The sequence below is a fragment of the Akebia trifoliata genome, chromosome 6, assembly GCF_017979445.1.
Source record: "Akebia trifoliata isolate Shusen 1 chromosome 6, ASM1797944v1, whole genome shotgun sequence".
Classification (NCBI taxonomy): domain Eukaryota; kingdom Viridiplantae; phylum Streptophyta; class Magnoliopsida; order Ranunculales; family Lardizabalaceae; genus Akebia; species Akebia trifoliata.
The window spans coordinates 10136581-10151719 of record NC_141380.1 but is presented as its reverse complement, the minus strand read 5'-3'; the positions used below and the strand labels follow the sequence as shown (position 1 = coordinate 10151719).

The following is a 15139-nucleotide window of genomic DNA, read 5'->3' as shown; positions in this document are numbered from 1 at the left end:
AATATGGAGGGGTATATGTGTTTTCAATCTTATGGCATACTCCTTACCTCATCTTGTTCTAGAAGAAGATTAATAGAAAATAACTTAAACGCCTTCATCTTCATCTCCAACCAATTATTTATTTATTTATTTATAAAGTCCTTCATCTCCAAGCTATCCCATCTTTATAATTATTTACTATTAAATTATTCACCCTCTCCTACAATCCATTATTTTAACTTTATCCTAATCTCCTTCTCAAAATCCCTTGATTTTTTTTTTTTTTTTAATTATCTAAAAATCATTTGTATTCTACATCTCCAAAAGTCATATTTCCTTATTGAGGATTGTAGATTCAAGTAGATAAATTTTTTAGAGTCGTGATTTTTTGACTTAAAAATTTTTACTCGATTTATACTTTGCTAATGTGGCAAGGGCACAAAACCATAGATTTTTTTCTTTGGGATTCATGAGGAAAAGATCAACGATTTTGTGCCCTTACCACGTCAGTCGAGTATAGATCAAGTGAAAATTTTCAAGTAAGAAAATCATTAGTGGATTTTTTGTGTTGAGATAGAGGATAAAAGATTTTAGTGAAATCCTTTCTTACTAACATAGTAATATTTGAGCCTTAGTAAGGGTCGTTTTGCTCAAATTGGCTACCACTTCAAAAATTCTACACTACAGACGTCTAAATTTCATCAAAAAACTTAAATCAACAAACAAAAACAAATTTTTTTGAAGTGGATCCAAGGTTTTGAAAATGTACGATTATCGAATTTCCACATAACTCCCAAACTTGAAAATGAAATTCAAGAGTGAAAAATAACTTTTTTAAAAGAAATTCATTGAATTTTGTCCTCTACAATCCTGATACATCAAATCATGTTTTTGGATACCAAGTGATGAGCTCAAGGTCACTTACCTCACTAACTTAGTAAGGCTAAGGGACCCAAGATTTTAACCAAAAGAAGAGGAAATTAGGCAAGGATATTTAGGTCATTTGTTGTTAGTCAGTCAGAGTGGGATCAGCAGGTATGCCACATGGTTTCAAAACTCATTGGAGACCAAGTTGTATTGCCTAAGTCGTCTCAGTATCAAGTATGGACGAGACAGACAAGTCAATTTTTCGGATGAGATTTAAAATCCCACATTCAATTTTCTCATTTTTGAGTGAGACATTTCAAACACATCGGAAAACTCATCTGAGACGACTCGTTATCTAGCATGGATGAGACGAGACGAGATGCGAAACGAGTTTTAAAACCATGGTATGTCATGAGTTTGAAAAGTAAGTGCGAAATAGTCATCCAAATGTCAAGTATGATTAAATCAACCAAATATTAACTAGAATACTTTTATTGATAGTGATATAATAGAGTGACCTCTTAAACATGGTTTTGAAAGATACCAAGTTAACTCAGATGAGTCATTTCATTTAAATTTAATTATTTTATATTTAAATGGCTTCAATATTTTTCTAATTATAAGATCGATTGTAGATGGTCAGACAAAATTTTTTATATTTTATATAAGTAAGAAATATCTATACTACTAAAAGTAATTATTTTTTTTATAAATATCACAAAACCCAATTGACTCAGCCAAATTTTTATATACTCAGTCAATACTTTCAATAATTAATATATATTTTTTAATTATAAGGTGGATTAACACATAGATTGCCAGTCACAAATCTTATTTTTGTATGGGTGATAAATATTTAAATTATTAAAAAAAATTACTCCAAAAATCCCAACACCCAATTGATCAGGCCAAGTTTTTATAAACTCGGCCAATATTTTAAAAATATTGAACGAGTCAATTTGATGGAAGATACCGAGTCAAAAAAGTGACTTGTGAGTTGGTCTCGTTCAACTCCGATACCAAATTAACTCAAGTAATACGTCTCGGTCTCAGACAAGTTTTAAAATCATGATATTTGGTGACTTAAACAATGACTATAAGCTTTCTTTAATTTTGTTAAACGTCAGCCGACGATGAAGAAGGAAGGAAGGAAGGAAATGGCTATTACCTCAAATCTAAGATTAGGTCTATATTTTAATATCCTAGTCCTACCTATAATCATGCTTTATCTACCTACAAAAACGTGTAACAATGGACTTGATGCCTAGTTTAATGTTATAGAGTCAATTAGGAAGTCTAATCGTGGTGAGACAATGGTCATTCTCATGGTCTTTTTCTTTATTATGTAAAGAATCTTAAATTCATGTTCTCTGTGGGATTACTCAACCTTTATTAATTACCTGAATGATTTAAGATACATCCCTCGTTCTCGTTCTCGTTCTCGCTGTTATTTAAATAGACATTTTTTAGACTCCTAATTTGATTCCACTTCTATTATAACCATATGTACTTTGAAACTATAAAACTTATTGAAAATCAAAAATTTACCCAAAAAAAAAAATAGTAAATTTTTTAATTAACTACAAAACAGGAATTATCGAAAATAGAAAGTATAACCTATGTTTTTACCCTGAAAATATTTTTTTCCACAATCATAAAATGTGCCAATTGAAACATGGTTGTTTCAATCATCAGAGTGCATGTGATAAACTTTTCTAATAAAAGAAAAACACTTTCTTGACTACAAATCTTGAGGTTTTATTCCGACAGTGGATAAGTCTTAATAAGGCCTTTTCTAAAATATGTGTTTACCCTTTCAACCGCGAACCCTTCTCATGCTCTTTTGGTTGTGTCACATTACATAGTCTCCAACAACGCATTTTATGTCATGATGCCATTAGGATATATAAGATGACTTCCCAAATCGGGTACCAATGACATAGGACATCACTTTGATTTCATTCACCGGACACATTACACCATACTTCATGGTTTCTAGAAAAATAAAAAAAAGAGATTGAGTTGTTCTAACTGCATCGCGTAATTTTCCAATGCAAGGTAAATAGTAATCCTAAACATGAAAAGCGATAGTATTTAACTAGTTGTGGATTGCCATACAATGTGAAATTTTAGTTCATTTAAAACATAATTATGTGAAAGAGCTCAGTAGAAGCATTTTCCCTTGCATATAAAGGACATGCAAAAGGTTGTATGGTGTTCTAATCTAGTCTACTTTGAGTGACCCAATTTGTAGACTTGATCGAAGAAATCACCAATAGATGAATTAGATGCAAACTAGGGATTATCCTATTATCAAATATAATTTTACGTGTACAAATTATGTCAATCGAACAACGATGATGAGGTGTGCTCGTTGAGATATTTGCTACACTCTGATTGAACCCATGTTAGGGTTGTGCTGGTGGCTAACCCCGTTGACCTTGAATTGCAATAGACTCCCCAACCATGAACCCAAATGGGGTTGATCAAGGGGTTGCCTACTGGTCCAACTTATGGTCAATGATTTGACATATCCGATTTTCTAACCACTATTGTTTGGGTACGAGTCGGGAAACTTTCGTGGGGTTGGGGCGTTCAACCATATGGATTAGTCCAATCTGAAAAGGGATGTGGGATACCCTGCATTATTTGAAAAAAAAAAAAAAAAAAAAAAAAACTATCGATTGGTACACGACGTTTTATATATGAGATGGTTGGCTTATTTTGTGCCCCTCCAATAAAGCATAATTAATTAGGAGTGCCAATGATCAATTTTCATTTAGGAATAAATGTGCATCTATTATGCATAAATATAAAAATATTGAATTTAAAACAAGAAAAGGAAGATAATTTTTAAATGAAATTCGATATTGTAGTCATCATCGTCATTCTCAAAAACATCAAAGCTTCATCCCAAAAAGTGGGATTGATTGAACGAATCATGCTTCACCATTCAATTATGTCTAAAGCCATCTTTTCCTTTAATAATCTTTAGTTTGTTAATTTCTATGGATCTACTGATCAGGAATCAAAACCTATCATATATAAAACAGGTATCATCCAAAATGATGGCCCAATAATTGAGATAAATGGTTCTTTTGGGGATAGGTTTATTAGGTTCCCATGTTAGGAGTAAACTTTTTTATACATAAAAATTGAAAAAATTTTCCCTAAAAACTCATGAGTATCTTGTTGGCACTATTCACATTAGTTGATTGTTCTCCATGGGGAAGGTGTATCTTTAGAAATCTTATAATGCCACACCAATGTTTTATTATGACACACAAGGGTGGAACCATCCCTTCTGGTGCCTATTGAGATCTAATTTTATCATAATCTCACTCTCTATAGTTGGATCTTGACATTAAGGTCTATGGGCCTAAACTCAACCTCAAAACCATGGTCATAAGGTGGGGGTTGGGCTCCTATAGGCGGTGTAGGACTATTATTCTAACACCCTCCTTCACGTGGACACCATGCGTAGAGTCAGGTTCCACACATCCATAAATAGATGGGCCCAACTCTGATACTATATAAAGGTCCATGGGCCTATCTCAACATCAAAATCATGGTCATAAGGTGAGGATTGCCTTCTCTTTATCTACCGCATTGATAGGGCTCCCAACAGGAGACGCGCAACTATCGTTCTAACACCTTCTCTCACTTGAGACACCATGTGTAGAGTCGAGGAAATGCTTCCACGCATCCAAAAATCAGACCGGCTTAGTCTGATACCACAGTAAGGCCCATGAGCCAAATTCAACTTCAAAACCATGGTCATAAGGTGAGAGTTGCCTTCTCCTTGAATACCACACAAATTAGGCTCTCACAAAACAATCGTTCTAACACTTGAGATCCTAGTTGGTTGTCAACTGATAGAGAAATTGAAGTTCCAAAAGAAGTATTTTTCGTTTGTTCTTGTGTGATAAATTTTTTATTCCTACGTGAAAATGGATAAAATGCTCCTATGGTTTATTAAGTATTTTGGTTCTTTCATTAGCTTAGGTACGTCGAAGTACTTTAAAGGCCACCGTAACTATACATGCATTAATGCCACACACCGGGTGGGACAAGTTTCTGGTCATCGGATGTGAGTTGTGTGAGCACATATTTATCATTTGAATTTTTAGTCAAAATTATATTAGTTTTTTTCAATTAAGTCCTATTTTATCCCTTGTGATCTAAATTATATGAGTTTCTTTTCTTGTTCATTTTACCCATAAAATACCAATTTTATTCAATTTATCTCTTTTCTCTATTTCACTCTCTCCTAATTTAATACAATTAACAAAGGGCGGAACATTTTGATGGTTGAATCTTGAAAGTAGATGTTTGCAAATCTATCCCAAAGATAAATTTCGATAATTGGATTTCATATTTACATGGTTGAGATCATGTAATTTTTTTTTTTTTTTTTTAATGTGTCATTCTTAGGGAGTCATCGAATTCTTGGCTCGTAAAGAAATGGGACATGTGATGTGTTTATATACTTTTTTGATGTGTAATACATGATTTTAATTGTGTGAATCTCCAAATCATGCACATAATATGCCAAAATTCCGGTTTCAATACATTTTTCATTTCTATTACCAAAACATGCTCATTGTACATTGTTCAATTTTATGCGTTTATGAACTTATAAGTTCATCACTTTTAATATCTACAAATTTGTAATTCTGTCACTTTTAAACTTACGAGTTTATAGATGCGTAAAAGTGAACAGTATACCTAATGTGTGTTTTCGTAAATAAAATGAATATTGTACTGAAATTGTAATTAAAAAAAAGGTCGAGCATATTTTTATAAAGAAAATTGCTATTGCCACACCAACTGTGCAATTCTTTGGTGATTTATAAAGGAATTGATGTGGTAATAGTAGCTCTCTTTTGTAAATGAATAATGCTGAAGTGATCTCAGGCTAGAACATCATATTGCAATGTGAAAGAGTATGGGAACAACAGATGCCCTCCATTGAGATACGAGTGAAAAAGTATCTATGGTTCCTATCCACTTTCATCTCAAGAAGTGCAATATGAGGTTCCAACTTGAGGTCACTCTAGCACGACTCTTCGTAAGCATCTCATTTTATTTTAGAATCATGCTGAATGACCTCAGACTTGACCTCTATTCACACTTTGCTGATGTTGAGGTGCACAGAAGCATAGATGCTTCTCGCTTGGATCTCCATGAAAAGTATCTACGGTTCCATACATCCATGTCAGAAAGTGTCAATTGAGGTCATTTTGACCTCAATAACATCCATATCTGTGTTATGACTGCTCGATAAACTTTTGGTGTGAGAATATAAGTTTTAATTTCACACAAATCTTTAGCGCTCTCATACTTTGGAATTTGGATACACTTCAAGTCCATAAACCCTCCTTTCTCGATCTACATCTGTCTCTCTCTGCGTTTGGGCGGGCACCTCCGTATTTGCAGAGAAGTTGAAAAAAAATCTGAAAATTTAAAACCCTAGTTCTTCGCTACATCGCTCTCTCTCTCTCTCGCTCTCTCTGTGCATCTCCAAGCCATGGGTTTCTAAGAAATTCGAAAGAGCAGAAACAATGGGTCGCCCCGAGCCATGTGTCTTGTTCGCTCAGACCTTTGTTCATCCCCTACTCGATGAGTACGTCGATGAGGTACGCCATTAATTTTACCTTCTTTTTAAGCTATCTTTAGTGTTTGTTTCAATGGATTCAGTGCGTTTTCTCAAAGTTCTTTCCACAAGATTGGATCTTTTTTTAATTCTGTGGTAATAGTTGTGAGGATTATAAGTTGTAGCTTCGGAATACATGTTGAATTATTATCTGTTGTAGACTAGAAACTGGAAAGTACTCTAAATCAAACCAAGTTGAAGAGTCGATTATGTGGTTTTCAATGTTAGTTGGTTTGTTTAAGATGATCAGTTGTATGTGTTGCATATGTTTGAAGTAAATGGGAATGAAGGGCCAGTGATTCTGAGACACAATATAAAAGAAATTATAGTTTATGGATCTTTTTTGTTTTCATTTGTTGAATCTTTTAAGTGTGGAAACTAATACTCCTAACACGAAGTTATTATTATAAGTATGAAAGCAATTATACCTAATACATCGGTTTGTGGTACTATACACTCGTTATCATCGAAATCTCCAAAGGCCATTTAATTGACTGTTTTTATCATCCTTTCAAACATGTATACTCTTATATTTAATATTCACAAGGGATTTGGATGTAGTCCATGTCACTTTTCATAACAATAAACACCGTGGCAATTAGTGGGACCTAGAGTTGCAAATATAAGTGTGCACAATAAACAATGTGCTTACGATTTATAGATTTTATTTTCGAATAGAAAGTTAGTAACAATTAAACTTGCAACAAGGCAACCACCTTTACATTTCTCAACACAGTAGCAGGTCATTGGCTCCTAGGTGCGGGCAAAGGCACACACGTACCTCATGTTCTTCAGATCCCACACGGTGTATTGGAACCATAATCTCTAGCACTGTCCCCATCTCACCGTAGTATGCTTCCATATTTGCATCTTCTAGTATTTATCCTTCTCAGTTCAATCTTGCGCCGTATGGCTTCTTTCATAGGAGTTGTAAGAGGAGAGCCATCTAGCAGTTTATAGATCGATACAAGAACTTATTTTATTGCCCATTGCTCCCATACAATGAACAACTCCTAGTTCTTTGACATTGACAGTATTCAAACCACCATGCTTCAACTTGGTATTGCAGTTCTTCTCAATACCATTCTTCAACTATATTTTTGGACTTTACAAAAAACAAAATAGTCTTCAGGGTTCTAAATTATAATAGACTAAGTATAAGGATTACAATAGATTGGGAAGTTGAACACTTCAATTCTAAATTAATATAGGTGTAAAATCCACAAAAATAGAATCCTAATCCAATAAAAGAAAAATCACATCTCAATCTTAGTTGCACACTATAACAAAAATCAAATTTTAGACCTTCTCAAATATCCAAGAAAAAGTCTCACTTGATTAAAGTAGCAAAATCAAAACCCTAAGCTTTACTCTCCAAATTGTGGTTTCAAAAAGTTTGAGGAAATTTTACTTGCATTGTCTATTACTAAAGCCAAAACATGAAGAATTAGACTCTAAGAAGGGACCTAAGTGGGCACGTTAACTTTTTTATGTGCTTTTTTATCTTCCGCTCCCCTTACTATCTTTGGTTTATGATTAAAAAAGGATTTTTGTGTTGACACTCCATTTCATCATCTTTTTTTTTTTTTGTTGATAATTCAAGGATCTTTATTAAAAAACACGGTCAAGTGACCATGTAGGGAAACTAAAAAAACAGGAAGGAAAAAACAAACAAACCCAAATTACACATCAATGCTACACACCCACCCCCATTTTGTTACAAAGTCTTCAAAGAAGACCACATTTGATTCCTGATAAACCTTGCTCCAAAGGAAGATAGAACCCTAAGTTGAGAACAAAATTCCATTTCATCATCACCATCGTAGTATTCTGGGTCAATTGAATGAATATTCTTCCCTTGTTCAAGTCAACAAAGGATCAAGTTTCATATTAGGAATGTGGCAAAGTTATTCTTATCAGAAAAAATATGGCAATTTTTTTTCTCGATAGATAACGAATTTTATTGAAAAAGTGGTCGAGAAGACCAATTAGTAATGCAAAGACAACAAAGAACACAACAAGCTACAACAACTAGCACGAAATACAACAAATCCATTCCCATCTTGCCGCAAAATCATCAAAAAACACACCCCTGAACTCAAAGAAAACCTTGGACCAGAAGAAGATGCACGAAAGCATTGGAAAGGACACCTTTGCAGTCGACACTTATTTCCCTTCAAAACACTTGTTGTTATGTTCCTTCCCAATAACCAAACATATTAGATACGGGGTGGGCCCCCAAAACACACTTTTATTATCGCTAAATGAACACCCCCACTCTCGCCAAGACAAGAATAGGGCCTTAACAGAGGTAGGAAGACACCCTTCCACACCAAACTTGTTAAGAAAGAAGCTCCAAATTTGTCTCGAGAAAACACAATGGAGAAGAAGATGATCAATGGTCTCCTCGACTCCTAAGCAAAGTAAGCAAACATTAGGCTCTCGAATACCTCTTAACCTCAACTGATCCGTAGTCAAGGTTTTCCTCTGCACCGCACACCAAATGAAAAATGAGACCTTTGATGGCACATTCTTACCCCACATTTCCTTTGAAGGGAAAGTAGAAGCTGTAGTCAACAATGAATCATGGAAGGGGCTAACTGAGAATAATCCTGAAGAAGTCCCTGCCCAACGCTGAGCCGTAGTCAAATTGAGGCTGCATCTCATACCCTCTAGACACTGAAGAAACGTAGATACCCTTTCCAACTCCCAATCATTTAGATTCCACCTCTTTTAGCTTAGGTAAGAAAAACACACACGAGTAGTTCTTTTTTTGTGGAAAGGAGAACTAACTGTGGAAATCTCAAGTTACATGAATTCTCCCCACACCAAATGTCTTCCCAAAACTGACTTCTTTCTCCCGAACCCACCATGAATCTAATGCTCTTACGAAACTCTGAAAGAACTTTAAGAATCCATTTCCAAACCCTACAACCAAAGGACAACCACATACCTTTACTTTCCCAATCAAATGGCTATGCCCCAAACTTTGCTGCCTTTCCTCCACAAACTATTGACTTGCACCCCGAATCTCCACCCCGAATCTCCACAACTACTTCCCAAGCAAAGCTTGATTCAATACCTTGAGGCACCTGATTCTCAGTCCCCCTTTCACCTTAAGATTACAAACTTTTTTCCTACTCATCAAGTGGTACTTCCTTTTGCTAAACCTGTCATGCCACAAAAAAAAAAGGCTAAATATCTTCTCCAACCCTTCTTTCACACTCCAGGGCATGGTGAATAGAGAGAGAGGAAGTAGACCGGTATACTTGCCAACGCATTCTTGATGAGAACCAATTTACCCCCTTTCGACAAATACCTTGCTTGCTAAGATCTGTGAAGGCTTCTCTGTGCCTTGAAGCTCCGCATTTGGTGGTTTTATAGGACTCTAACCTGGAGTTAGTAGATGACTCCATCATCATAAACTTTTGGGGTATTCGAGATAAGGGTTGGAGTTATCTTCCTTCGGTCCGCACGTCTGGGGGAGTTATTGTCTTGTGGAACAAAAAGCACTCGGAGGTGGTAGATGAATTAAAGGGGGAATTCACGGTTTCAGTGCTTTGTAAGCTAGTGGGGGAGGACTTTCCCTAGGTCGTCATAGGAGTTTATGGTCCCACCAGCCACAGTGAATGGCTTCAATTCTGGGAGGAGCTGGATGCTGTAAATGCTCGATGGGGTGTGCCTTGGTGCATTGGGGGTGACTTCAATTTGACATGCTTCTCTTTTGAGAAGCTGGGGGGATTGAGGTTTACTAGCCGTAGTTGTATGAGGAATTTTGGGGATTTTGTTAGTAAGAATGGTCTTATGGACTTATCGCTGTGTGGGGGACAATTTACTTGGTCTAACAGACAAGAGGTTCCAGTCATGCAAAAATTGGTTAGGTTCTTAAGCACTATGGAATGGAAAGAATATTTTGGCAATATCATTCAAGAATCGATCCCCAATACAATTTTGGATCATTGCTCTATATGCTTGAGAATTGGTGAATTTGATAGTCGCCAAACACCTTTTAGGTTCAAGAACATGTGGTTGTTGCATCCGAATTTCAAGGAGTTGGTTTAGTCGGTAGAATAACATGCATTTTGATGGGAAAACAGGGGTGGTCTTTCGGAATAAACTCAAAGCCTTGAAAGAGATCTTAGAGAAATGGAACAAAGACAGTTTTGGGCGAGTGGACTCCAAGCTCAAGGAGTTAATGACCGAGATTGATGGTATGGATAGGAAAGAAGAAAAGGGTGAATTGGATAGAGAAGGAAGAATAAAAAGGGAAGATCTTCGCACTGAATTCCAAAGATTGACTACAATGAATGAAATTTCTTGGAAACAAAAGGCGAGAGTAAAGTGGCTTGAGGAGGGAGATGGGAATACTTGATTTTTTCATCGTTTGACCAACTTTCATAAAAGGGTGAACAAAACAAGTAGATTGAAGGTGGACGTTGTTTGGAAGGTGGGGGATGAAGAGGTGGCATTGGGTGTGGTTGGGTACTACACAAATTTGTATACGGAAAGATTTCCAGCGAGATTGTTGCTAAGAAACTTGTACTTTGATAACATCTTTGACGGGTAAAGAGTTTGGCTTGAAAGACCCATGGATGAAGAGGAAGTCATAAAGATAGTGTTTGAATTGGTAGAGGACAAGGCTCTCGAGCAGGATGGCTTTTTTAAAAGTTTGTTGGGATGTTGTAAAGATAGACTTGTTGAATTTTTTGAAGGAATTTTTCAGGGAGGGCTTCTTGGATGATGGCTTGAATTGTACTTTCGTGACTTTGATTCCTAAAATTGAAGGGGTTGAGGATATTTCTGATCTTAGGCCTATTAGTTTGGTGGGCTCGACATGTAAGATACTCTCAAAAGTACTGGCTGCAAGACTGAAAATGGTCATTCAACGTGTTATTGGACCTTCCCAAGGGGCGTTTGTTGCAGGAAGGCAAATTCTTGTTGGTGTTTTGATTGCCAATGAATGCATTGACTCTAGGATTAAGTCTAAAGACCCGGAGCTTGTTTGTAAAATTAATTTGGAGAAGGCCTATGGCCATGTGAGCTGGTCCTTCCTTGAGTATGTTAGGGCGAAGAATGGCCTTTGGGGAGAAATGGATTAAATGGATGATGAAATGTGTGCCCTTTCCATCGTTTCCTATCTTGGTGAATGGGGTCCAGAAGGGTTCTTCAAAGGTTCTAGGGGCTTGAGGTAAGGGGACCCTCTGTCTCTGTACTTATTTTTGTTGGTTATGGAAGTTAGTAGAATGGTATCAAAACCAGTAGAGACTGGGAACTTGTTTGGTTTCAAAGTAGGCAGCCAAGGTCGTATCGTCTCGCATCTCCATTTCGCCGATGTCACCCTTGTGTTTCTAGACTATTTAGCTACCCAGTTGAGATTTCTTAGCGGTATTTTGGGCTGTTTTGAAGCGGTATCAGGTATTTCTGTTAACTTGAAGAAAAGCATAATTTTTGGTGTGAATGTTGTTAGTGGCATATAGTTATTTGCGGCTTTGATTGGCTTTAGAGTGGGAGTTCTGCCGACTACAAACTTGGGTCTCCCTCTCGATGCGTCCTATAGGAGCAAAAGCATTTGAGATCTAGTTCTTGAAAGAATGGGGAAGAGGTTGAGTCGATGGAAAGCAAAGTACCTAACCAAAGGAGGAATGCTGACCTTGATTAAGAGTACACTTGCAAGTATCCCTAACTACTTCTTTTCACTCTTTTCCCTGCCTCGGAGTGTGGGGTTACAAATGGACAAGATCTGTATGGATTTCTTCTGGCATGACAAAGACAATAAGAGAAAATATCATATGGTGAGGTGTAAGAAGATTTGTTTGCCAAATCAAAGAGGAGGTTTGGGCATTAGGAACTTGGCTTCTATGAGCACGACGTTACTAGCAAAATGGTTGTCGTGATTTGGGGAAGAAAATGATAGCTTATGGAAGGATGTTGTAAATCATAAATTTGAGGTGAAGGAGTTTGACTGGGAGAATGGGGAGGGAAGAGGTGTTGTAGGGTGTGGTGTGTGGAAGGGCATTTTGAAGAAAATCCCTGCCTTCTGTAAGAAAGTGAAATTCCAAGTGGGGAGGTGTAACAAAATTCGTTTTTGGAAAGATAGGTGGTGTGAGGATACACTATTGGTAGAATAATTCCCGGAATTTTTTGCGATATCTACTAAAAAGGGAAGAAAGATATTTGATTTCTTGGTGGGGGATAGTATGCCAAGGTCATGAGACTTTGATTTCAGATGGAACTTCAATCATTGGGAATTTAATAGCGTGGGAAGGCTATTGGAAGTGGGTGAGATAATAGTTGTGTGCGAGGAGAGGGATGACCATATGCACTAGGATGGTACGAGAGATGGGGTCTACCTAGTAAGGTCTATGCATGCTTCAAAGTTACCTCTTGCCAATTCCACATTTCCGGCATCTTTTGTGTGGGTTGTTACAGTTCCCTCCAAGGTTTCGGTTTTTATGTGGCAGGTCTCGATGGAAAAAGTCACCACGATGGATCAATTAATTAAAAAGGGTTTTCAAACCCCAAACGGATGCTTATTATACCTGAGGAATGGGGAAACGGTGAATCACTTGTTACTTCATTGTTATCTTGCTAATGAGGTACGTGCACATTTTCTCGGTACTTTCGGGATTGTGGGCTGTTTTCCGAGGTCTATCAAGGGGCTTTTGGAGACATGGGGATCGTGGGGCAACCCCTTTAGTGCATTGAAACGGATCCTTGGAATCTCACTCCTTTTGCCATTTGTTAGAGTATTTGGAAGGAGAGAAATAAACGCTTTTTTGAGGGGAGGGAGCTCACGATTCATGATCTTTTGTTGTCTATTTTGGGTTTTTTGTTCTTTTGGAGTAAATTGTATAGAGTGTTCAAAGGAATTTTCTTCAAAGATTTCATAGCTAGGTGGGACATGGTTTGTAATTTAGAGGAAACCTAAGGGGTGGTTTCCGTTTGATAAGTTTGTACTCTGGGGCCACCTCGTACCCTTTTTTAAATAAATTTTAATTTATAAAAAAAAAGAAATCTCTCTGTCTAGAAGAAGAAGAAGGCCGGGGTCGAAGCCATCTACTCGGCGTCAAGGGGCAGGAAAAAAGGACCGAACCAATCTTTTACAACCTTTCCTGGTCTCGTAGCCGCTGCTAAGCCCACCGGATCTATTGAATACTTAAATACTCTTACGTTCAGTCAAGCAGCAGGCAAACACTAGACTTAAAAGCACTAAACTTAAAGCTTCCTTAGGGCGTCAAAGTCAACTAGATCCACTTATTCAACTAGATCAACTGCTTTGATGCCTTTTGAGATGCCAATTGTGTGCCCTTATTGCGTATGGCCCCAGTCCCACTGAAAGGGAACAGTCCTTTAGGGAAAGTGCGGTATGGTTTTGCCCAAAGCTGAAGAAAGGTTAATATGGCCATCTTTCTAGACGAAGTCTCTCTTAACGCATGCTTTCGTTCGCATTTCATCGTCTGCCTACCCCCCCTTCCCCTAACAAGGACCGGTTTCCCCCTTAACCCCCTTGGGGGGAGTAGCTTAGAGCTCTGCTAACTTTTTCCACCATAGGATCCCATTGTTTTACTTTTGTAAGCTGATCCCAAAGGTAACCCCAAGTAAGTTGATGGAAACTCCCCCAATTGGCATCCCAAACAAGCCGCCAACAAGTGAGCTCTTGGAACTTCCTCAACCCCAAAAACTTTACTCTTGCGAAAATTAACTCCCAAACCTGAAACTGTTTCAAAGCAAAACAACACAACTCCACAAGTTTGCGAATTTAAATAGGAGTCATAACCATATTAGAAGTCTTAAGATTGATGGGGTGTTTGTGGAGGATGAGGAGTTGATTAGAGATGTCATTGTGGGGTTCTATAAAAAAGTTATTTGAGGAAGAGCAAGAGGTTTGCCCCACTCCCGAGCTTCTTGAGTTGGGCTCGATTTGGCTAGAAAGGTGATTCGAGGAAGAGGAGGTTCTAGGGGGGTTGAAGTCGATGTGTGGGGATAAAGCTCGAAGTCCCGACGGTTTTACCATGGCTTTCTTTAAAAAGTGTTGGCTAACAATTAAAGAAGCTATGATGTTGATTTTTAAGGATCTTCATGAAAGAAAATATTTGGACTATGGCCTCAATGTTTGATCCCTAAAAAGGTTGGAGTAGATGACTTGGTGAATTTCGGACCGATTAGCTTGGTGGGAGCAACTTTCAAGATTATTTCTAAGGTGTTAGCTAATAGACTGAAGACTGTGGTAGACGGTTTGATTGACCTAGAGCAAGGGGCTTTTGTAAATGGACGTCAAATCCTAGATGGTGTCTTAGTAGCTAATGAGTGCATTAATTCTAGGAAAAGGTTAGGAAAACAAGGTCTAGTGTGCAATATTGACATGCATAAGGTGTATGATCATGTCAATTGGGCTTTCTTGAAGTACTTGATGTTGCATATAGGCTTCGGAGAGATGAGGGTTGAGTGGGTGATGAAATGTGTGACCTCGACTTCCTTTTCAGTTCTTGTGAATGGAAGCTCAATTGGTTTTTTAAGGAGGTCGTGAGGATTGAGACAAGGGGATCCCTTATCTCCATTGTTGTTCGTGTTGGTTGTGGAAGTGTTGGGTAGATTTTTGAGAAGGGCAATCGCAGTTGGATAATTATCTAGGTTTCA

At 37.4% G+C, this 15139-nt stretch overlaps 1 protein-coding gene across 1 annotated transcript in view; it reads left to right on the top strand.

Annotated features, from left to right (window-relative positions):
• The first annotated feature begins 6173 nt into the window (after window positions 1-6173).
• Window positions 6174-15139, top strand: part of EMB2016 (mRNA methyltransferase EMB2016) — a 41363-nt gene continuing 32397 nt past the window's right edge. Inside the window, exon 1 of the mRNA XM_086445764.1 lies at window positions 6174-6485. Within this exon, the coding sequence (XP_086301890.1) occupies window positions 6411-6485 (75 nt within the window). The 5' untranslated portion in view covers window positions 6174-6410. The remainder of the gene's footprint in view (window positions 6486-15139) is intronic.